Source organism: Phaseolus vulgaris, chromosome 1 (assembly GCF_000499845.2).
Source record: "Phaseolus vulgaris cultivar G19833 chromosome 1, P. vulgaris v2.0, whole genome shotgun sequence".
Lineage (NCBI taxonomy): Eukaryota > Viridiplantae > Streptophyta > Magnoliopsida > Fabales > Fabaceae > Phaseolus > Phaseolus vulgaris.
The window spans coordinates 29,955,464-29,979,370 of NC_023759.2; the positions used below are offsets into that span (position 1 = coordinate 29,955,464).

Sequence of the window (23,907 nt, forward strand, 5' to 3'; positions counted from 1 at the left end):
GGAAAAAGTATAGATCAAACAAAATACAGAGGTTTGATTGGATCATTGCTTTATCTAACAGCAAGTAGGCCGGACATCATGTTTGCGGTGTGTCTATGTGCAAGATATCAAGCAAATCCTAAAGAATCACACTTCAAAGCTGCAAAAAGGATTCTGAAATATCTCAAAGGAACATCATCTGTAGGACTATGGTATCCTTCTCACTCTCCAATACATTTAATTGGTTATCCAGATTCTGACTTTGCAGGTTTGAAGTTAGATAGAAAGAGCACAAGTGGCACTTGTCACCTTCTTGGCTCAAGCCTAATCTCATGGCATAGCAAGAAGCAAGCATGTGTTGCTCTCTCTACTGCTGAGGCATAATATATAGTTGCTGGTAGCTGTTGTGCACATTTCCTATGGCTCAAACAACAACTTGCAGATTTTGGTTTACAAATCAGCAAAGTTCCTTTGATATGTGATAACACAAGTGCAATTAATCTTACCAAAAATCAAATCCAGCACTCAAGGACCAAACATATTGAAATAAGACATCATTTCATCAGAGATCATGTGCAAAATGGGAACTGTGAAGTGAAGTTTGTGGAGACCAAATTGCAACTAGCTGACATCTTCACAAAGCCTTTACCAAAAGAGAGGTTTTTCTTCTTAAGAAATGAGTTAGGTATTCTTGATCTTAATAATCTCTCTTAAGTCTGTTTTTGCCACATGTTAAAGTCTATTTGTGAAGACAAATAGGGGGAGAATTATTGGTTCTTGTATATTTGTGTCTTATATGCATAAAATGTTTAAATCTCTGATTATAAAAGTGTTTTCTGCTGCTGCTGATAGAAACAACCGATTGTTTCGTGTAAACAACCGATTGTTTATTATTTTAAATGTTATAATCTAACTTGCTGCTGTAAGAAGCTTTGGTTAATATAAATGTTTTTTTGCAGGAACTGCTTCAGATTTAATCAGTACAACACAAGCACCAGGGATTTGTCTTCATCAAATAGGGGGAGATTGTTGAACCAAGTGGTGTTCAATGTTTTGAAGAATCCAAATCCTTTGAAGGATGTTGAAGCCTCTGCTTTGTTTGCTGTTGTTATGCTGGTTTAAGCTTTGTTCTGGGGTAGTTTAATGTTGTAATCCACCCTTAGATTAAATCTCAAGCAATTAGCATCTCAATCTTTATCAAAGTAAAATGTTTTTCAAACTAAGTTGAAACAACCGATTGTTTTGTCGAAACAACCGATTGTTTACACTTAGGTGTTTTGAGAAAGTTTGAAAACTGTTTTTGGATGGTTAAAACTGTTAAGTAACAAAACAACCGATTGTTTGTTTTGTAACCATAACAGAAAAACTGTTTTCTTTGACTGAGCTTTAAATGCTTTAACTGAATACGCTCCAGTCATTAAATGCTTTGACCAATCTATTTTAAATGCAATTAAGAGTTTGTTAAGATTTTATAACAAACAATATATCTTTGTATAATTTCAGAAAAACTGCTTTTAAGAAATAAGAATCTTGAGACAAAGTTTTTCACTAAGAGTTTTTCAAAGAGTTCTGAGATTGCTTAAGAGTTTAGAGATTGATCAAGGTGCTGGAATAGGATTCTACTTGTATTGATTTCAGATATTCATCTGTAACAAGTGTAATCTTTGTAAACTACTGAACAATTCGTTTGTGTGTTTTGCTGAGATTGGCTGTGTGTTCTTGAGGTGTTCAAGATCAGCAATCTTAGTGTTGGCCAAGGAGAGTGTGTTTCTTGAGGTGTTCAAGGTCATTCTCTTAGTTGTGGTGTAAGTGATCAAGTGGTGATTGCTTAGTGGTTATCCTCAGGGTTTCTGAGAAGACTGGATGTAGCTCTTGTTTGGAGTGAACCAGTATAAACAACTGTGTACAATTTCTCTATCCTTATCTCTTTAAATTCAGTTTTGATATTTTGAAATTGGTATAAACAACTGATTGTTTCGCTAAAACAACCGATTGTTTTTCCAGCTTTGTGCTTTTGCTGTTTTGATTTGAAAAACTGAATCCTTAGTCAAGGTTCTTTTGAAGAATTTTCATTCTAAGCTTAAAAGTTTACTAAAATCTTTCTTAAACAATTCACCCCCCTCTCGTTTAAGGCCATATATTCTAACAAAAATCACTTAAAGCTCAATTGTGTTTTGAATCCTCTTGTTTTAATTTATTAAAATGATGAATTAATATGTTAAAATCACCATTAAATGAAAGTTTTAATCTATTAAAACTCAAAGTGCCTTCTTTAGAGCTCGTTTTTAACTACTCATAGGAGTTTTAATTGATTAGAATACTCAAACTACGATTCTTTATTTCTCTCTTTACAAAACCAAATTGAATTAAAAATTAAATAAAATCTTTCAGAAAAGTATTTTCTACTTTTAAGAGGGAGTTTGTACTGAGCAAATAACATATTATTGGAGCTTTGCTTGAGCAAATACGTGATGAATACATTAGTTCAAGACAAAAGCATAATTTCTCACTTGGTGTATCTTCATTTTTGTTGTGCTTATATTTTCTTAGGTGATAATGTTCTGAGTTTCCAAGTTAGTATTGTAATATGGTATTACAAGGTGTGAAATCAAGTCCTGTAGGGTTCAAGACTTAAGTTCTTATGTAGTTTTCTTTCACCATTTTGTTGAGTGTTTGTTAAACTTGAAAAACTACAATGTGAGGCTTGGTTGGTGTGTCTGAATAATTGAGTGTGGCTCTTGTTATAAAGTGAATCAATATAAAATTTTGTTTTGATCTCTCTCCCTATCTCCTTATAAATTCAGTGATTTGAATTGATTTAATATCTTTTTCATTTCAGATTTTGAGTTGAAAGTTTTAATAAGGCTTTACATTCTTATTTTTTAAAAATATGTAAAGGTCAAATTCACTCCCCTCTTGAACATAACCCCTAACAACTAACTATTTGAACACAACATAGTTTTAGTTTGGAAACAAACTCCAAAAGTTTCCCATAAAAACCTCATTTTCGACCAACCTCTTCTTTAAATAGCAGTTTCTCTCTTAGCAAGCAAACAATTGAAGAAATCAATAAATTAGAGAATAATTTTCCTTTGTGATCGAGTTATATCTCTTTAGAGGTATGAACCTCTTACATTAAGTGACAATTTTTCTCTACACTTATCTTAATTTTCAAGTGAGGTGTTCATCATTTGATAATCATTTTCATATTTTATTGTCTTGGGTTTAATATTTTTCTTTGCTCGTGAGTGTTGGAAACCAAGAAATGAGTTTTGTATCCATTTTGGTTCATGGGATCTGATCCATGAGTTCCTCTTAATTGTTTACTTATTGTGATTCTAAATAATTTTTATTGAAATCTTAATGTTATCTTTAATTTTTGTGAGCTTTGGTAATATTATGTTTTGTTCAAAAATGGATTTCGCATAAATTTTTATATTCATGTGTTTTCCTTAAATTTTTTATGATCAAACTGGTTAATTTTAATTTGTAGATTATTTTAAGACAACCTATGGACAAACGATAATGTTAATATGGTTTAGTTTTAGTCCATAAATCTAGTTTGATGGATCTAAACTCCAAACCCATTGTATAGGTCCATATAAAAAGATCTATATATTGGTCTTCTCATTGTGAACACTTCTATATGAATCCTTCACAAAATAGACCTTATAAAACGTTCAAAGTCTTCTTTTAAGTGTATTGTTTAAGTCTCAATGAGAAATGAGAATATCATCATTATGCATTTAATGCAATAAAATGCATTTCAATATCTAACTTCCTTTATAAGATAACTTAATATGTTTATCTAATTGTAATTGGTAAACTATATTTGACTTTGTTAGTGGATTAATGTGTATAAGTGAATACTTGCTTTTGTTCATATTTTTGTGCTCAAAGTGCATCGTTTGATGATCTATGATCCAACATCTTGTCTTACTTTTATAAACAAACTTGCTCTTCATAAATGTTAAGAATATAACATAAGATACTATGAAGAATGATAATAAGTAACATAGACATGAAGGCTCAAGTCTCTAATAGGATTGTGTTCTTTGAGTACAAACAATACTCTATCTATTTGTGACTATGAAAATATATTGTTTAAGTACAAATGATATCTCCTTTTATGCTAAGCTTTCATTATGCCTTGAACATGTTTATTTGTATGTTATACTTCAAGTTGAAAACTTCAAACAATTTTTTTAATCTAACAATATACATATTCATAATTTTATGTTAAAACCCAAACAATCCACTCAAGAAGTCTAGACATACTTAATGATCCATACATGTTAAGATTTTTTTTATAAAAGGTTATTCTCTTCTAGGCATCATTATCAAATGTTGGCATCCCAACCAAGTTGATAGCACAAAGTTCACCAACTATCAGCCCTTAAAGATAATGATATTATTAAAAAGAAAGAAAGAAAACAAAAATAGGTACAAACAAGGGGTCAAGCCAAACTCATAATATTATTATGAAAATCTATACTCTGAAAGTTCAAATCAGCTCCTAAAGAAATCTTACCTAATACAAGTGGGCAAGTCTTCAAACCAAACGAAATCTTTCTTAGAATCAATCCCTAAATCTATTAGTTTGTTAGCACACTTAGTATGTTCTTTATATACATGAGATATAGAAAAAATTAAAATATTATAAATAATTAAACAACAATTCCATATATAGAAAAATTTTAAATATTATAAACAATTAAACAACAATTCCATCTTCCCTTCAAAGTGTAGGGAGTCATGTCATATTTCTTGAACGCACCACTAGTATAAAATCAATTTCCAACCAAATGGATGACCACCCTTTCACCACAAATATTCAATTACCAACATGACTAATGACTTTTTTACAACAAGTGTATTGCGTCATAATTAGTAATTTGTCCCTAAGAACGGATATCAAATCCACAAAGAATAGTTGAATTATATAAGATTCACTAAATAGAACACAAAATAATAAAGTTTGTTGGGAGTTTGTTATGATTGCAATAATTGTAAAGAAAACAAATTAAAGAGTTTGTTGGTTCAATTGGGAAAATTGGGATTGGAGTTCATCCTTCTTACTCTTTTGTATTTTGAGAAGCATAGTAATATTTTATCCTTTGATTGATGTTGATGCCCATATAAAAGTCATTTATATCGATTCCTTACATATAAAATTATTAAGAGAGTCTCCTAAATATCAATTTCTCGCATATTTATAAAAACTCATTACCCTTACGATTAGATGTTGATACCAATTAACATTTCAAATTTATTCCTAGCATTCAAATATGTTAAGCATTGTCATTTGGGTCAGAAACTTAGAGATACTTTTCAGTCAAATCTAAGGATCTTGATCATGGTAAACAAACATTACAAATAAAATGATAATACCAATCACCAATCAAGAGTAAAATATTATTATATAACACAAGGAAATAACAATTTAGTCACCGAATTTAGCGACCGAAAATTAGTGGTCGCAATTTGCAACCGAAATAGCCACCAAATACCCGTAGTGTCAGATCTGCGACCGAAATAGCGACCGAATGAATTATTTATCATGTTAGTTAGTTTTGCGACCGAATCCGCGACCGAACATGAGAGTGACAAAACCATTGGTCGCTAAAGTGGTGGCTGTTTCGAATAAATTGGGAAAAATATATCTGCAACCGAATTAGCGACCGAATATGTTTATTTTTTAGCCACCGTTTTTATTTCGGTCGCTAAATTTTATTGCTTTTTTCTGCCACCGAATTAGCCACCGATTATGTTTACTTTTTAGCCACCGATTTTCTTTTGGTCGCTAAATATAAATGTTTATTTTTGTCACCGAATCAGCCACCAAATTTATTTATGTTTTAGCCACCGATTTTGTTTCGGTCGCTAGATATAATTATTTATTTTTACCACTAAATAAGTTACCAAATACGTTTATTTTTTGCCACCGAATTTATTTTGGTCGCTAAATATAATTGTTTATTTTACTACTACTACTAATAATAATAATAATTCATTTTTATTTTAAAAAACTATACAAGGATCACACACCCTTTTGAATATTAATGAGTACTCATCCGTTTAAAAAATAATTAGTTGTATTACTGATTTCTTTTCCTATTTAAAAAGTATATGTCAAATATATTTGTAATGTCTTAAATTTAAATAAAATTTATTAAATATTGTTTTTAAAATATCAGCTCAAATAAAAATTCTGAATAAAATTACATAACAAAATATTATTATTAATAAAATTAATCCTTTAAAAAAAAGTAAATTACGCTATATAATTAAATTTAAATAAAATGATCTCTTTAAAATAACTTTAATTTTATAAAAATAAATAAATTTTTAGAATTAAATTGTAAATAGTTTTTTAATTATTAATTTTTTTATTAATAACAATTTTTTTACTTGTTTCTAATTTTTTTAATTAAAAATTATTAACAGAGGTAAGTATCTGCCAGTTAGAAATTATAAAATGTATTAATATGAAAAATAATTAATTGATTAAAATATCCATATTTACTATCATGGATATTTAAATACTTATTTAATATTTATTTTTTAATTTTACATGAATGCTACATTTTTTAATATTATTTATAAAGAGGTGCCTTTAGTAAAAAAGAACGTGACAATTAGATAAAATTTGGAATTTGTTTTTTTTAAGCTTCAGAGTTAAGTTGCAGGTGCTGTTAGGGCACCAAATACCCAAAATTGCTGATAGGAGTGAAGAAAGGTGCGGAGGAAGCTGCAAGCGGTGGTCGGAGGAGGAGGAAGTTGTGGGTGGTGGTCGTGGTGCGAATGGAGGTACGAACAGAGGCGAACGGAGGTGTGACCGGAGTCGAGCGGAGGCGAACAGTGTGAGCGGAGCCAAACGGAGGCGAATGGTGTGAGCGGAGAAGAATGAAGGTGTGAACGGAGGTATTTGATTGCTTGCATTAATTTGTCGTTGGCTTTAGACATAAGAGTCTCATTTCTAATTTGTTTTGTAGAACTTGACTCTGTAAAATTCATTCCAGGTCATTACCCAATTCTTGAAATTGGAGACTCTACTTGATGACAGTGTGAGCAAGAATATTGAATTAAAAATTGAAAGGGGTGGCACATCAAAGACGTTAACTTTGTTGGTGAGATTTTTCATTCTTGGATATTTACTCTTGTCTAGAGACAATTTAGTTGAATATGACTTGACTTACGGTTTCAGAGGGTGGAGGTGGTGGCTGTTTGAATGAAGAAATATGTCTGGAATGTTTATCATGTTTCTTATATTTATGATGTTATATTTTTCCTTCATTCTATTGATCCATGTGTCTCTGTATGCCTGTCTACATTAAAACAACAACCAGTTTCGGAAAATATTTCTAAATTGATTAATAGCCTGTATATAGGAATTTGAAACATCTTGCCTTCACTTTCAGAAAAAACCTTATAAACACAAACAAAAAAACAACAACGATCAAAACTATATACTATATGATTGATTGAAAATAGCTACCCCTAAAGCTGTATTCTTTTTGGCTTTTTTCTTTTCTTAAAGCTTCATCGTCATTGTTGTTATTTCGTTTATTTATTAAGTATATATAACTTCTTTTCACCTTGCACAAAGACAAATGCACCAATCAATATTGGTTCCCCTGTTGCTCCAGAAAGGTTGGCCAAATAATGAGCCCCAACACCAAGAGCACTAGCTGCCAATGTTGCAATGGTCCTATTCAAACCTTTTCCTAGAGTGGCTCCTAAAAACGTGCCATAAATTACAAATACAATGGTTAGTTTAACTGTGGAATAAATAAAAAGAAAACAAAACCAAAAAACTTGGTTTTGTGTATCATGATCATTGATTAAAATATGAACAAACTAGCTTACCGACTGTGTACTCAAAAACCACCACTACAGCATCACTACCCACATTGCTGATAGACCAAAGTTCTCATAGAGTGGTTGATAGTAATAGAAAAGAGAAACCAGTGAGATTGCAAGCCCCACTTTTAGAGAATGAATAACTTTTCTAGGATCATCTTGGGCTATCTCTTTGGTTAACCTACAAATTCCCAACACCTTCTCCTTAAGAACTTTTGGCATGATCAATATTCGACCAACCACCCCTGCTTTCTCCTGGTTTGTGTTTGGAGACGCCATCTCTCTTGAAAGTAAACAACAAGCAACGAGGAACAAAGATAGATATGATGTTGTTGTTGCTTAATTAGGTTCTACACTAGCCACGTTCCATGTTTAATACTTTTCGTTTTGTAATACGATTTACTTTTAATTTGAGTACAACTCCTTCTTAAACTTTGTATTTGAAGTTCATTAGTATTTAGCTTGATTGAATTTTGAGTATCTATAGGCAGGTTTGAATTTCTTTATAAAATGGTTAAAATACCATTTTAAATAGGTATGAACAATACATATAAAAATAGCCACCGAAATCGATTTGGTGGCTATTTTTACCAAAAAAAAAATTAGCGATCGAAATAGAATCGGTCGCTGTAATTAAGAAAAATATTTAGCCACCAAAATCAAATTAGTCGCTAAAGCGATCTCCATTTAGCCACCAAAAGTTTTTTTTTAATTAATTAATTTAATCCATTAGCGACCAAAAATGTGGTCGCTATCATCTCTATTTCAGCCACCGATTTAGCCACCAATATTTTATAAAAGTTTGGTCGCTAATTTGGTTTATGAATTTTGGTGACCAAATTTTTTGCGACCGATTTAGCCACCGAAATTTCGGTTGCTAATTTGGTTTCTAAATTTTGGTGACCAAATATTCTGCGACCGATTTCGCCACCGAAATATCGGTTGCAAATTAGAGACTACTTTATATTTCGGTCGCTAAAGGTTTTGCGACTAGGGTTTTCGCTTCCATCTTTATTTGGTGACTGTTTCGGTCGCATATACGTTTAACGACCGATTATTGTACTGTTAGCGATCGAATTTGGTGGTCGCTAAAAGTGATTTTTTTTGTAGTGTAATCTCAATACATAAGAGTTTGAATAGATTACTCCTAATCTCAAAGGGTAGAATTAGCCACTCATGTTGGCCATTACAAGCATAGAAAGCAAGAAAAGAAGATTCAAAATGTTTCTCCTTTACGGTTGCCTCCTTTAGGGTTATCTAACACCTTTTATTCTCCCAATTGATGTCTAGGGTTGTGCCTCACGCCTCATATTTAACCTAGTTTGGCTTGGGCTAAGTGACTTCTCGCCTAGGTGTAATTGGGCTTGCTTGGGCGAGATCCTCTGGGAGCTTCTGATTTAGTTGAGTTTGGGCAAGTGTTTTGAGCATTCCAACTTTCTCTTTTTTATCTTGTATATTCTCCTTTTGCCGTTTCATCTCCATTATTCCCCATAATCTTGAAATTAACACAAATTTGGGAATAAATCATTTTATTCAAATTATAATTACAAAATATGTAAAAAGGTTTAAATTCATAAATTAGGGTTTATATTATAGTTATTTTATCAATTAATATCCATAAGTGTCTGTATTTTAATATGAAATAGTACTGAAATATGACACTTATCAAGGACTTCCATAATGTCTACCTTTAAGGTAAATACATACAAATGAAATGTGAAACTTATGAGATATTCCCCTTTGCTAGACCTCCACGAGTTGCTAAACTAGGATTGCCATGAGCAACCCCATGAATATTGCATTTAAGAATGCTTACCCCTGGAGGAGTCCATAGCACTTTAGGAACTTTTCTAGAATGTTTTGTAATGTTAAAGTACTTATAGTAATGAGGACAACAACATAATTATTCATCACCCCTTGGACCTTTTATGTACAAGACCAATACATCTAACAATTACTGTTCTTTATTATTAATTATTAATACATGTTATGCTAAAAAGAACCTTTTATACACAATCAAATAATCTAAAAACTATTAACATATAATAAATGAACTAATTGCAACATGATTACTCATATTTACTTGTAAAATAAAACTTTAAAGTGTATTCTTACTTATTCTATAATAGTCTTAGATACTCAAGTCAAAATCCAACACTTAATCATTTTATAATAATGTTGTTATATGAAATAAAGAGATATTGAACAATTTTCTCATTATTTATTTCCAAAGAATTAATTTTGTTGAACAAATCACCTCAGATGTCACATATTAATATGAAAGACATAATATATTTTAGATATTGTGTTATTACATTTCATTCATTTTTTTTATAGTTTAGCAATAGGTACAATAATACCAAAACTTTTCAAAAGAAAGAAGTCAAATGAATATTCAAAGCTAAAACACATAATTAGGCACAACAAGATATTATAAGAACGTAATTACAATTAATTCAAACAATTTTATAGTTAGAGATTGCTTTATAACAATCATATGATTAAGGGCCTATAAAAAGATAGGAAAAGGTGAATGTAAAGACACACAACTACAATATAAAAAAAATAAAAATCTTGTAAGACTATATTATTTCCATTCTTATCTTTGTTTAGTTTGGTAGGAAAGTCATCTTAATAATTTCTCTCTGTGAGAGTTTTGCTTAGTTTCATTTTTTCTTTGTAGCTAGAAGTGTGATTTTATAATATACTTGTAGTTTGTAGTCTAAAGAGAAGATTACGACCTGATAATAAAAAATGACTTTGTATACCTGTGTTTGTTAGAAGTGTCTTTGTGTACTCGTTTTATAATAAACTTCAATTATAGTGGAACCTTTTAAGAGTTTCTTAAAAGATAATTTGACGTAGTTCAAGAATTGGGGTGAAATAAAGTAGATATCTTGTTTTATTTTTATTCTCTAGACAATTAAGATTTAGACTATCTACTGACTATATTTGACTTTTCCACAACTACTTAGATTTAGTATTGATGTGGTCCAATAATATTTGTATGCATGTGCCAGGTATTCAAGTCCTTCATAATAAAATCTTTTATTAAAGTTTATTGTTCTTGTCTCACTCATCTACATATATTTTTAGGGATATTTGTTGTCATTTTGTATCATACACATCCTTATTGATAGGAGTTTTAAAATAAGTAAGAATGTCAAAATTCACAAGGGTTTGGATGATACTAAAAATTATATTTATGCCAATAGACTTAAAATAAGTAAAACAATATTTGATAACAAGAAATTAAATGAAAAATTTAAAACCAAACAACAAAATTTTTTGGGATTTTTGAACTAAAGAAAGATGGATTGAACATAAATATATGATATGAATATTGATGTCGTTAAATTTCATCACACACACCATTACAAGGTGCTCTTTGAACCAACTACAAGTGTTTTACATTTTCATTTTGTTGTGTAGGTTTACAAAGCACAAAACACCATTTTCTTTTAAAGAGGATATGGGGATAAAAGAAATCGTAGTAGGCTAGGCTTTTCTCCTTCAATGGATGAATATTTAGTTGATGATAGTTATTTTTTGCACCTCAATTACTTCTTCTTGCACCTTTATAGGGCATGTAACAAACAAAAATAACCTTAAGTAAATTTATATACATAACCTAAATCTATCTCATCCTCCTTACACCCCTCCCTTTGCTTCCTCAGTTTTCTTGATTTGGTTCACTATTGTTGCCACCCTATTGTCACTACCATGTACTGTTGATGGTGTTGTTGTGAATGATTAAATTGTTGAGAAATCATGTTTAGATTTATATTATTTTGCTTATCTATTGTGCATGATACTACGAATTTTCCAAATTATAATTTGTTATTGATATTGCATTCTAGAAGAGTTTTTGACTTAATAATGCCTTTTAGATTGTGAAATTTGAAATACATTTCAAATATGAAAGATTATTCTAGATTGCACAATCTAGAAAATATTTTTTTATACATAAAATTTTATTTCGGATTGTGCAATACAAATTGGACTTCTGATCCATAATACCTTTTTGTCTTTTGGATTATACAATCTATAACTTCAAAATTTTGTCTCAAATTGTCTCTTTAATTGTATAATTTAAAAGAAATTTTGAAGTTTAGATTGCATAATCCAAATCAAAATTTATTATGGATTGTGTAATATAACATACAATTTTTATTTTCGGTTACACAATCTAAAACCTCAAAATTGTATTCTAGATTATACAACTTGAAAAACAATTTAAAATATAAAATTATTATTTTAAATTGTGTAATTTGGAATACTATTTTAAAGTTTTTATTACACAAATCGGAAGGATTTAGTCGCTTCACCTTTTTTCTTATGTATCACATAATTTGCAAATCACTCAAAACCAAAAACCCAACAACATTCGAAAACTAAAACAAGAACCTCAATATGCTTACTCAAACATCTACCCACCTTCAAGATTTACAATATATTAATATTGAGTTGATTAGTGTGCCAATGTTTTGATCTCAAACTTGGAACAACTCCTTGCTCTACTGAAGAAGAAAAAACAAAAATGGAGTAATGAAACCTTCATTATCATTAAAAAAGAAATGGCAAAGTGAGAATTTTTAGATTTATAAGAATATAGAAAAGAGTTATGGGAGTGTAAAAAACAATTGTCTTAATTGACCTAAGCCAATTTTTTATGTGTTAGCCTTGAAGTAGTACAATGTGATTTCCAAGACACATTTGGTTGTTTTTCCATGCACCCCATGTCTTCTTCAAACACCCCCATAGTAAATACGAAATTATTATTTTGTCGTTCAGTAAAAAATTAAAAACCCAAAACCATAAAATGTTTTCACCTTACTCTTTTTGCTATCTTCTCTCACCTCGTGACACCCCCAATCTCTGTTGCATCCCGACACACCTCTAAGGTCCCATTTATGGTGGTTATTGACAAATATTCATAGGTTTTGCCATCCCTACTTGAGAGTGTGTTGTTAAGGCTTACTTATTGCATCTAGTTGGATGCACTATATTTGAAAAGAAGAGTGTCACTTCCATATGTGTTGCATACTTATAGTTTAACAATCTACGTATGTGTGGTGGTTACACTTGGGAACAACAACACTGACTCATTTGTATGAGCAGTTGGGGGATCCTCTTATTTCAGCAAAAGCAGTTGGGGGATGACATTGATCAGGTAGGTCCCTCGTCTTAGGAAGAGCATGCACCTGAGGTAAGATGTTATGTTTAATAAGTCATTAATTAATTTATTAATTTAAATATTTAACTACTTTAACTAAGTTATTTAATTTGAACTTGTTGCAAGTTATAATTAGTCGCATTTCCAATGTCCTCCAACACATAATTGATTATGGTCACGTCACTTGAGGCATTGTAACATATCAGGGCACCTAGTCAACATTGTAGTTAGTGTAGAGCGTCACAAATGATGGGGCAATATACACAAGACGTGATCATTTAGTCAGTGGACAACAATGTTATTTTTTTTACAATAAATTAAAGGATGCCCATTTTGTTGTAACAATTATATATATACAATTAGGTTTCATTAATTTTTGTTATTGTGTTTGTTATTTATTTGATTTGTGTGACCATTCTTGTTATGTAATACAATATAAATCATATCTTACGTAAGTATCAATCATAAATAATGTAATAAAGCATTAATCACAAGTAAGTAATAAAATATAAATAATGATTAAAACCTTAAGAATGTTAACATCAGTTGTCTGCAAGATTCATATATGTCGTATTATGTTCAGTTAATTAGATAAAAGTTTGCATTCAACTAATGTAATATGATAATCATAATCTTGCCTCTGGATAACAATGTGTAAACCATAAATTGTTAGCGTTAAGCATGAGACAACCATCATGCATTTTACCTACACCATAAATTAAAAGTAGCAAACAATGGGTAACAACGGATATAAGTAATGTGTTGAGTAATTATCATACTTGTACAAAATGTGAATCATACAGATGACCAATACATATTAATCGATGTACACTAACATCAGTGAATGGTATATTACGCAATGAGAATATGGTAATATTTTGCTTCAACGACAAGCACATTGATATCACATTATATCTGCTTGCTATTAAGTATCCCATATTCGATATTGTCATCCATTTCTCAACACTATCCTGTAAATACAATTATGTCAATTATAAAGCATACATGTTCAAATGAAAATGCACATTATATTATGAGTCTTCACTTACGACAGAAAGCCCATCCACCAATAACTACCTCTTTATATGGTCCACCGTTCATGACCACCTAACAATGTCGTGTATTCTTCACGCCACTAGATATTTCTTTGAATAAATCCAATATGAAAAGTGGCCATGAGTCTTCACCCAACCCCAACAATGAAGCAATAACACGATACTCACAATGTTCATCGACTTTGACATCATTTACATCCAAAATATAAGAGTGACATTTCAAATGAAATTGATGAAGCATGGGAACTACATTAGTGTTGGGGTTGACCTTTCCCTTTCCTTTCAGGCTCTTCAAAGATGAAGAGCTATCAAGTACATAATGGATATGATCCACATGCTCAAAATATGAAGGTTCATGTTTTTGGACTTCTGAAATTTGTTTGTTGGACTCTTTTGGAATCCTTTTGTCTTAATTGTATTTGGTGGTGCACACATTAGTGGCATGTCCGGGTAGGCAATTTCATGCAACTTGTTCTTAATTGTCACTTTGTCACATATATCAACTTGTTTGAATCAAGATACAATGACATCAATGACCTGTTGAATTGACAACCCAAATGATGAATCACATTGACATAAATATGAAAAACTCAGTTTGGTCCATAAAACATGAAGTTCATTTAGTAGAGTGACATACATAACATATATAGCTAATTCACAAGCACATGGTAATTCATGAGTCCATCTAAGTACACATCCACAATGTTTAGTATCAAAACCGACATGCTTCACCAATTAAACTCTTCAGCAATGTGCACCAAAACATGTTTAGATACAAAACCAACTAGCCTTTTACACAATTTGACATTGAATGTGTGTCCTTTAACACTCATTTAAAAGGATGTCTTGATTTTTTTATGTTGAAGTATAATAATGTGTTTTACCGCATCCCAACCCGAGCACAAGTCACACATGCTATTTTGTAGTACTCATTTCAAACATCCTTTCCAACATGTTTACCTCACAATTCAAAGAGACAATGATATTTTCGAGTACCTATTACAGTAACCTCTAAATCATCCTTGTACTTTCTATACCTCCCTCTTTCATAACCTAACAACACACATGTCTTTCTCCCTTGCTTTCCATTTGTTGTATCAAATATGATAATGAAAATAAAAAAACCAAGTCTATAACTAACCATACAAGCCCATTCTAGTTAGTTTTCTCGCAAAGGAAACACTTACACAAAGTTATTACAACATAATTAGTACATCACTTCTTAAAGTTATAGTATACATGAATGAAATGAAATGTTATTCACCTCATCCGTTGTAAAATGGATACCTAGTCCCCTTCAACCAATTCATGTTCAGGCACAAAATTGACTAAGTTTTCAATGTCAGATATCATATCTACTTCATTGGATCTTTTTGTAAACAATTCAATCTCCATGTTCATACTTCAACAATTTAATAAAACATAAACTAACATTTTATTATAATTTTAAGAATGTCACTAAAATCCAAAAAATTATGGCATTAAAAAGTGGATTGTGCTATTAGCCTTCCGAATTGACCAATCCATAAGGTATTTTTGAAAATAAACAAAAACCTTATCGATTGGGTAATCCATAAGGTATTTTGCAATTACAAAAAAAAAAAATTGGATTGCATAATCCAGAAGCACGCCATTCACAACACCTTCCACACTAGATCCAAAACAACACTCTTGATTACATAATCCATAAGCATATTATAAACAAGTTGTTAGAATGTGTGGCCAAAACAAGAGGGGGTGAATTGTTTCACAAGATTTTCGCAAAAATTGGAAGTAGAGTGAAAAGTTTTGAAAACTCAACCAATTGATTTTCTGTTCAACTAGATAAAAGTTTAGTTTTATAGTTCTTTACAAAAATTCAACCAGTTTTTTTTTTCTCGAAACCACAGGTTATTTATACCAGCAAAGAAAGAACAATGTTAAAAATAATGTATAAGAGAAAGGGATAAAGAGATTCACACCAAGAAGTTTATATTGGTTCACTCTTAACCAAGAGCTACATCCAGTCTTCAGCTAACCACTGAGAATTCACTAAGTAATCAAAGCAAGATTACAAACACACACCAAGAGTGATGATCTTGAACCCCTCAAGAAGACACAACACTTCTTGACAGCACCACAGTTTTTCAGAAACCCTTTTAAAAACTGCCTTACATAAATTACACAAAATTACAGTGTCCAGAAGAAGGAAATAAAGTACACCTAAGCTTTACAAAGCAGTAGTACAAAAGTATAGAAAAGCTAGTCCTATTCCACACAAGTGATGATCCAAAGCTCTTTATTCTCTTGAAAATGTTTTTAATAAGCTCTCCATCTCAGGTTATTGAAAAGATCATAAAACAATCTTTATATAGACTCAAGGAAGTGGTTAAAACTGTTAGATCATAAATCAAAAGCAATTGGAATCATTTAAAAATAGTTTGGAAATCTTAACATAATTCTATTATAAAAACAACAAATTGTTTTCCAAAGCAACAAATTGAAATATCTTTTCTGTTCAGGATTTCAAATAAAACAACCAGTTGTTTTATCGAAATAACCGGTTGTTTCAGTTTGACAACAACAAAACTTTTCCAAAACATTTTGAAAACCAATAAGTGTCAAACAATTAGTTGTTTCGACAATTCAACAGGTTGAAAAACTTGCTTTAGCCTCAATACCTTTGAGTAACAGTTTTTTCAACTAGTTGATTTGAAAAACAACTGACTAAAATTTCTCAGCTTTTTAGAAAATATTTCTTTTAAAAAAGATAAAGAGTCAAGTGAGCTTGGATCAATACAAGGTGTGAATTAACTAGTCAAAAACTATTAAACCACACACACAAACACAACTACAGGTTCTTCAAGTCTTTTACACAGATTCAGAGGCATCAAAGCATCTTGTTCAACACAAGTGCCTTCCGGATTTGGTAATTCAGAACTCCTATTTGAATCCGGATTAACATATTGGAGTATGTAATTTCTAATGTAATCATGTATTCCAAATTACATAAGACAGAATGTTAATCAAGATCCAGGTAGGAGTTCTGAAATGACCAATCCAAAAGACATTTGTTTTTATAATATGCTTATGAATTATGTACCCAAACCAAAATACGCACGTAAATATATAAGAAATGCAAAAACTCACCTTAGAGCCATAAGCACCACAAACCATCACGAGGAAATGCCAACCAGTGCCAACACAACCCACCACCACCACAACAACTACCAATGCCTTCAACACTCAACGCAACAACTTCAACACCACCACACTTCCACAACCATTGCCTCATTCTATTTAAAATTTTTACTTAGGACATTTGTGTAATTATGAAATTTATGGGGTGCGTGAAGAACGCAGAAAGGGTAGAGATAAATTAAATTCTAATTGTACTAAGTTCCCTTTAATTATTTATCTTTGAAGTTTTACTTGCCTTTTGAAATGTTTCCAAAATTTTCCAATTTTCTTGTTTCTCAAATCTTCTAAAAGGAGTTAGCAAAAGTTGGATTATCTAACGAAAGTATTAATGGACTCTACGTATAAAATTAACTAAAAGGAAACTAAAGTAGATGAAAAATGTTAAAAGAAAGTAAAATAAACGCACGTTTTTTTAGAAATTAAGAATAATAAACACTTATCACTATATTTATGGTTTTGTGGAACATTAAAGGTGCTAACAATAAGTGCATCTTGCATTATCTTAAGGAGTTTATAAAAGATTTATTCCCATCTATTTTTCCTGGTAGGAAACTCATTTGAATTTGTTCGTGTGTTTAACTTTTGAAGAAAAGTTGGTTTTAATCCAATCTTCATTCAAGAATATCGAGAGAAATCAATGGGTATATGGGTTTTAAGTAGTCTTCATGATGTTTATTTTAATATTATTGGCAATATAAATCAAATTATCACTTTTTTTATGTTTATGTGGTTTGGTTATGCTCTTATGCATAATTTTATTTGTTTTTTTTAAATCATCTCCAATCCTTCCATAATTTTATTTGTTTTTTTTTCTCAGTTCCGTAAACCCTAAATCCATAATTTTATTTGTGATCCAAAAAGGACTTCACTCTCCAATTCTTAACAACTTTATTGAAATGTGAATGCTCCAATTTTGTAAATTCTTTTAACTTCAATGCACCAACTTATTCAAAATAACTTATAAACAGGATATTTGTTGATAAATAAAAATATGTCTCAATTGAATTTGAGCAACAAAGTGACTTAAATCATTCTTCTACCGTCAAATACCGTCAATATGATCAAGCTAAGTGAGTTCTAAGTTTGTTCTGACTAAAAAGATGTGTTAATAGTTAGAAAAAAAGAGAATATTTAGAAATTATTTTTCACCAATTAATAAGCAAAGTGATAGTTTGAACACACTAAAGTAAATTTCACACAAAACTATCAAATAAAATTCTGGCAAGAGTGAATTTAACTTCAATGTCTTAAAACACACCTACACTATTAAAAAAAATTGAATACATTTTAGTTTTAAAATCCTTATCTGTTTTCACGAGCAAAGTAGGAGAGAGAAGAAAACGTGGGGCATATTAAGTTGGAATTGTCAAACCTTACCTCACTGCCCCCCAAATGCTTTCTTCCTCGTCACACCTCACACTCTCTTTCTAATTTCTTCCTCCGATAGTGCTAGCTCAGTGCGTAATTTTTAACAATAAAAAAAAATGAATGCATTTTCTTTTCCTCTTTGCTTCCACTTCAAATTTTCAAAAATATAAAAAACAAAACAACCACACCATCTCTCTCCAAAACAGAAAATGACACTAGCTGTCGATTTTGCTGCACAAGTTATTACTTCACTAATAATCACTATCCCTTCTTCTTCATCTTCTTCCACTCCCACCCTTCACCCTCAAACCCTAAAAATCTACTAATCTTTCCAACCCCACCTACCCTCTTGAAAAAAGATCATATTTTCGAGCATAGCTTCCCAATGGGTGTACCCAATGCAAATGGGTCGTGACCCTCTTCCTCTTCTTCTGCAATGGGAAAGGGCGAAGAAGAACAACAGCCTCTGCCTCCGTCCGAGGATTCGCCGCGTAATGCGGAGTGTCGGTGCCACTGTTCTCGGATTCAGAAGCTTGTCGGCGCCAGATGCATCCTCGTACTGGTCATGTCGGTCGCGCTGTTTCTCTCCGCGGCGTTTTGGTTGCCCCCTTTTCTGAGCCTCGCAGATCGGAGGAACCTGCATGGAGGTTCCAGATTCAAAGGTGGGGTCTTGTGGCTGGCGGCATTGTTTCGTGGGGTTAGATCTGTTTCTGTTTTTGGATTCGGAGGAAATGAGGTTTTAGGTTTCCCGGATTTGGGAGCGTGTTGGAGAAATGCGGGTGAAAGGAATTTAATTTTGAGCGTTGGGTTAGATTTTATCTGTGAAGGTGTGGAAAAACTGACATGGGGTTGGTACAGTTTAACTAGTTTTATGGTCTTATAGGTTTCAGCAAGATGGTCTACTATGGAAGAACAAAAAAGGAAAAATTAATTAGAGGTTTTTAATGGGTGATTAATGTTTCATTGGGAAATAAATTCGGTTATTTTGTTAGTTATTTAATTGGGGTATTTTAATTGGTTATTTCGTCTCCTAATTACGGTGGGTTTGTTAATTAGCCAATTGAAGGGATTTGGAAATTGTGGGAAAGAGAACTTGTTTGTCGGATCTTGTTTTCTTCGTTTTGGGAAGTTACTTTAATTATAGCTATTTTAAGTAAGGTTTTAGAATTTTTCTGAGCTTGTTTAGTTGCTTTTCTTTTTCAAAATGGTTTTGGAGATTTTTAGTTGTCTTGTGCGGCTTTATTTATTTTTTCTTTATATGCTATATTTGATGATTGTGTATTTTGACTGTGTTTATTCACAAATTACAAACTAGGTATCATTATAAACGAGTTATGGTTGTAAATTATATAATATAGAAAGGGATTTTCTTTCTTAATGATGGGTATGCATTAAACAGTTTTGCTGTCTTAGGCTTTGTGACGCTAGTTTTATGATGACTTCTGTTGATGCTAGTTGAATGACTTGGTCTATCCAAGCATTCTTTACTTTTCTATGATTGAGATGGAAATATGGCAATAAACTTTATTTGCTGTGTTTTTCGTAGTTTTCGTTTGTAATCTTGAAAAGTTGAAATTGTGAAACCTTTTCTTGAATTTGGGTAATTTAGTTACAATAGCCGTAGTATTATTACTACGGCACTGTGACACCATGTGCTCAGCCACTAGATGTCATTTCAAAATTCCACCTCATTATGCCGCCAATGTGCTCAGCATATTTTCCACCATAAATGATTATTCTAAGTGTTCAATTGCCAGATATTTTCTTACTAATGGAATATTGAATGAATAGCCTGTAACATATAAGTGATTACCTGAAGATTAAGTAGTTTAATACGAGCAATTTTATTGTTTGGTTGGTTAAGTATTGTGGCTTTTGGAAATTGTGGTTCTAAATGTTTTTCCTTCGTAATAATTATAATATACACTTTGTGTAATACCTTTGCATAAAGATGGTTCTTCAAAATATCATTATTCAATCTCTCTTGCTTTCTCTTGCGAAAATTATAACAAGCATCTCCATACTCTTTACCAGTTTAGCGTGCTTTATTGAATTTTCCCCATGCATGCTTCAATTTATGGATAGATTTTGAGACATTTCTAATGAAGGTTTTTATTTACTCTTGCATTGCCATACTTAGAGTTTTACTATGATAAACAACTTCCTGAAAAGTCAAACTCTTTGTAAGCACTATTTGCTTAATGGCATTGTTTACATTGCAGATCATGATATTGTTGCAAGCTTTATCGTCAATAAATCTGTTTCTTTGCTAGAAGATAACAAGTTTCAGCTGGCAGATGAAATTTTTGATGAGATTGATGCTCCCTCTAGCAAAGTACCTCTCTTCATATTTCCCTTCCATATCCTTTATTATTGTTTACATACTAATACTTTCTCTTTCTTTTTTGGTCAAACTAAATCCAGGTAGCTGTCGTGTCTCTAGAATCCTTACCTGGGCCAAACAAGACAAGAGTGGTTTTTGCAGTTGATTCTGAAGATAAAGACACAGAAATGTCCTCAGCTGTCATCAGTTTGATAAGAGCATCATTTACATCCCTGGTTATACGCCAATCAATTCTCCAGCTTACTTCTTCATCCTTGTTTGGAGATCCCTACTCTTTTGAAGTGCTGAAATTGAAGGGAGGAATTACTATAATTCCACAACAGAATGCATTTCCTCTGCAGAAAGGGCAAGCAAAATTCAGCTTTAAATTAAATTTCCCCATTTATCAAATACAATCCAATTTTAAGGAGCTGACTAGTCAGCTAAAGTCTGGATTATATTTGACATCCTTTGAGGTTGGTGTTTTTATTTTTTTATTGTTTATGGTGGTTATCATTTTGTATACCTTTTGTTTGAGGTCAACTTTCAGTTCTTAATTATATGTTGTGTCAATGGTCACTGCACTGTTCTTGTGTAAGGGTTTTGCTTGTTTTGAGCAAGTCATGTCTGGCATTGGACTATGAAAGAAAGAACATTGCATATTGATAATATGAGCAAGCTTGTTTGCTAGCATGAGTATTGTCTTTATTGGTGTTGCAGAAAACTGTCCTTTAGGGGGGAATCCCTATACATAAATGCAATTTACTATCCTCAGTACTTGTTGATCTCGAACGATGAAATACTTGTCATAGGATGTCCCATGCTGATTTTTATTGGGTTTTCTCGGTGGTTGCAGAACTTGTATATCAGCTTATCGAATTCTGAAGGTTCAACAGTTGACGCTCCTACTGTTGTCCAGTCAACAGTTCTACTTGCAGTTGGGATTGCTCCTTCGGAAGAGAGGCTAAAGAAACTGGCACAAACCATCATGGGACCACATAATCTAGGCTTGAATCACACTGAATTTGGTAGGGTTAAGCAGGTCCGACTTTCATCTGTCTTGCAACACTCCCTTCATGGAAATGATGGTAGTGGCTCTGCATGGTCACCTTCTCCTGCTCCTCTGCCACATCCTCCACACCACCACCACCATCATCAACACCGGCATCATCATCATCACCATGATGCCCATCTTTCTCCTGCATTTTCTCCTATACCTGAGTCTATACATGTACCTGCACCAGCACCAGCACCTACACCAACACCTACACCTAGACACGCACTTACACATACACCTACACCTACGCCTCCATCCACGCCCAGGAAGGGTGTGACTCCACCCAAGGTTGGTTCTCCTACTGTGGCAAAAATTGCACCTGCACCTGCACCGGGGGAAAATTCTCAATCTCAGCCTCCTAATTGTCGATTTGGTTTTAGAAAAAGGTCTACCCATACTTCTGGGAAGCACGCTCATCCTCCAACACCTGCAGTTGCCCCCACTATTAATCCACATCATCCTGTTCATGTTGCATCACCAAAATCGCATATTGATCCCCCCACACATGTCTCTCATTCAGAACCTGCCTTGAGTCCTTTACCGAATGTAGCTTTTGCTCATGCTGAGCCCCCTCCTAAGAATGAACTTGCCCCAGAACATTATTACACGCATATTCCTGGGCTATCATCATGTAAGTATGCTCAGTAATATGGCAATAGTTATATAGTTTAAAGATGACAATAGTTTTCGAATTTGTTCTTGTGTTTGAGCACATCTTTCTTGATTGCTTGAACCTTGGAACTTGAATACATATTTTCCTTGGATCATACATGTGTGCAACTCTGTTAGACATTTCTCGTATCCAAATTCTGCAAGGTTTTGCATCTAATTCTAGGTTAACCAGCAAGCAGGATAACTTTTTAGTTCTTAGGAATTGTTTGGATAAACTTCTCTAGAAGCACTTATAGGAGAAAAATTTAAGTAGGAAAAACAAAAAGAAATCTTCTCTCCAAACTATTTGTAGTTGTCAGTCTTCTCGAATTAGCTTATTCAAAAAGATTATTTTTAATTTATGCACAAGTTAATTTAGTTCATGGAGAAACCTTTTTATTCTTTCTTTGTGTTCTCTCTTTTCCTAAAAGTGTTTCTGAAGTAGCTTATTCAAATATGCTGGTGGAGGAGTTCAACATATATGGCTATAAATCAATATTGAAATATTGTTTCTTGTATGCTAATATCCTGTTTTTGCAGCTTCTGCAGGTTGTCTTGGAACTGCTAAATGGTCATTTTTAATGCTTATAGTACTTGTGTTACGGGTATAACATAGTACTGGAGTTGTATACTTGGCCAAACAAACTAGAGTACTACAAATGTGAGCTGCCCAAAAAAGGCGAGCTTCTGCACATCCATCTAAGTGGATATAAGCTGTCGTCATCAACATGCGTGTAAATAGTTGATTAAAGATATCCACATGCTGTAAGTGTTTTCAGGTCAAAGTCCACAAGTGGCAGGCCTTGATCACACAAATTACTGCTCTTTTGTGATGTAAGATGAAAAAAAATGAAAGAAAAAGAAGAAGAAAGTAACAATTTTCTTTTGTTTCTCATCATCCCTTGCAATAAAATTATTTTGTATGCTTCTGTAAGCCAACCAAAGGCTATGTTGGCAGAGATGACCAGGAAAAATGTTCAACCAAAGATGGCAATGTAACACGGTTTTGATGTTAAGATTCTCTCCCCTTCACATCCTATTCTCCCATGCACGAGCTAAATAGATAACAGCAACAAAGTATCTTTGTATAATCTGAATGGCGGTGGCAGATATTAAATCTCAAAAACAAAATATGGGATGCATGTGTGTTTAGTTAAGGGATTCAGTTGATCTGTTAAATTTTCGTTTTTTGTTGGGAATCTTATGAGCCTTCTATCGGTGACTACTATTTTGTATTTGATGCATTTAATGAGTT

General features: G+C 32.2%; 1 protein-coding gene across 1 annotated transcript; it reads left to right on the forward strand.

The window, feature by feature from the left end:
• Positions 1–18,633: 18,633 nt before the first annotated feature.
• Positions 18,634–23,668, forward strand: LOC137813885 (uncharacterized). The gene is made up of 5 exons (XM_068616351.1): positions 18,634–19,283; positions 20,844–20,956; positions 21,046–21,420; positions 21,801–22,632; positions 23,193–23,668. The coding sequence occupies exons 1-5, from the start codon at positions 19,058–19,060 to the stop codon at positions 23,261–23,263; spliced, it is 1,617 nt and encodes a 538-aa protein (XP_068472452.1). The 5' UTR covers positions 18,634–19,057; the 3' UTR covers positions 23,264–23,668.
• Positions 23,669–23,907: the final 239 nt, after the last annotated feature.

Excerpts from the sequence above, each read along its gene's own strand:
- LOC137813885 (XM_068616351.1), top strand. The coding sequence starts at position 19,058 with ATGGGAAAGGGCGAAGAAGAACAACAGCCTCTGCCTCCGTCCGAGGAT. Across the intron at positions 19,284-20,843 it reads TGGAGGTTCCAGATTCAAAG|ATCATGATATTGTTGCAAGC; the intron begins GTGGGGTCTTGT and ends TTTACATTGCAG. Across the intron at positions 22,633-23,192 it reads TATTCCTGGGCTATCATCAT|CTTCTGCAGGTTGTCTTGGA; the intron begins GTAAGTATGCTC and ends CTGTTTTTGCAG.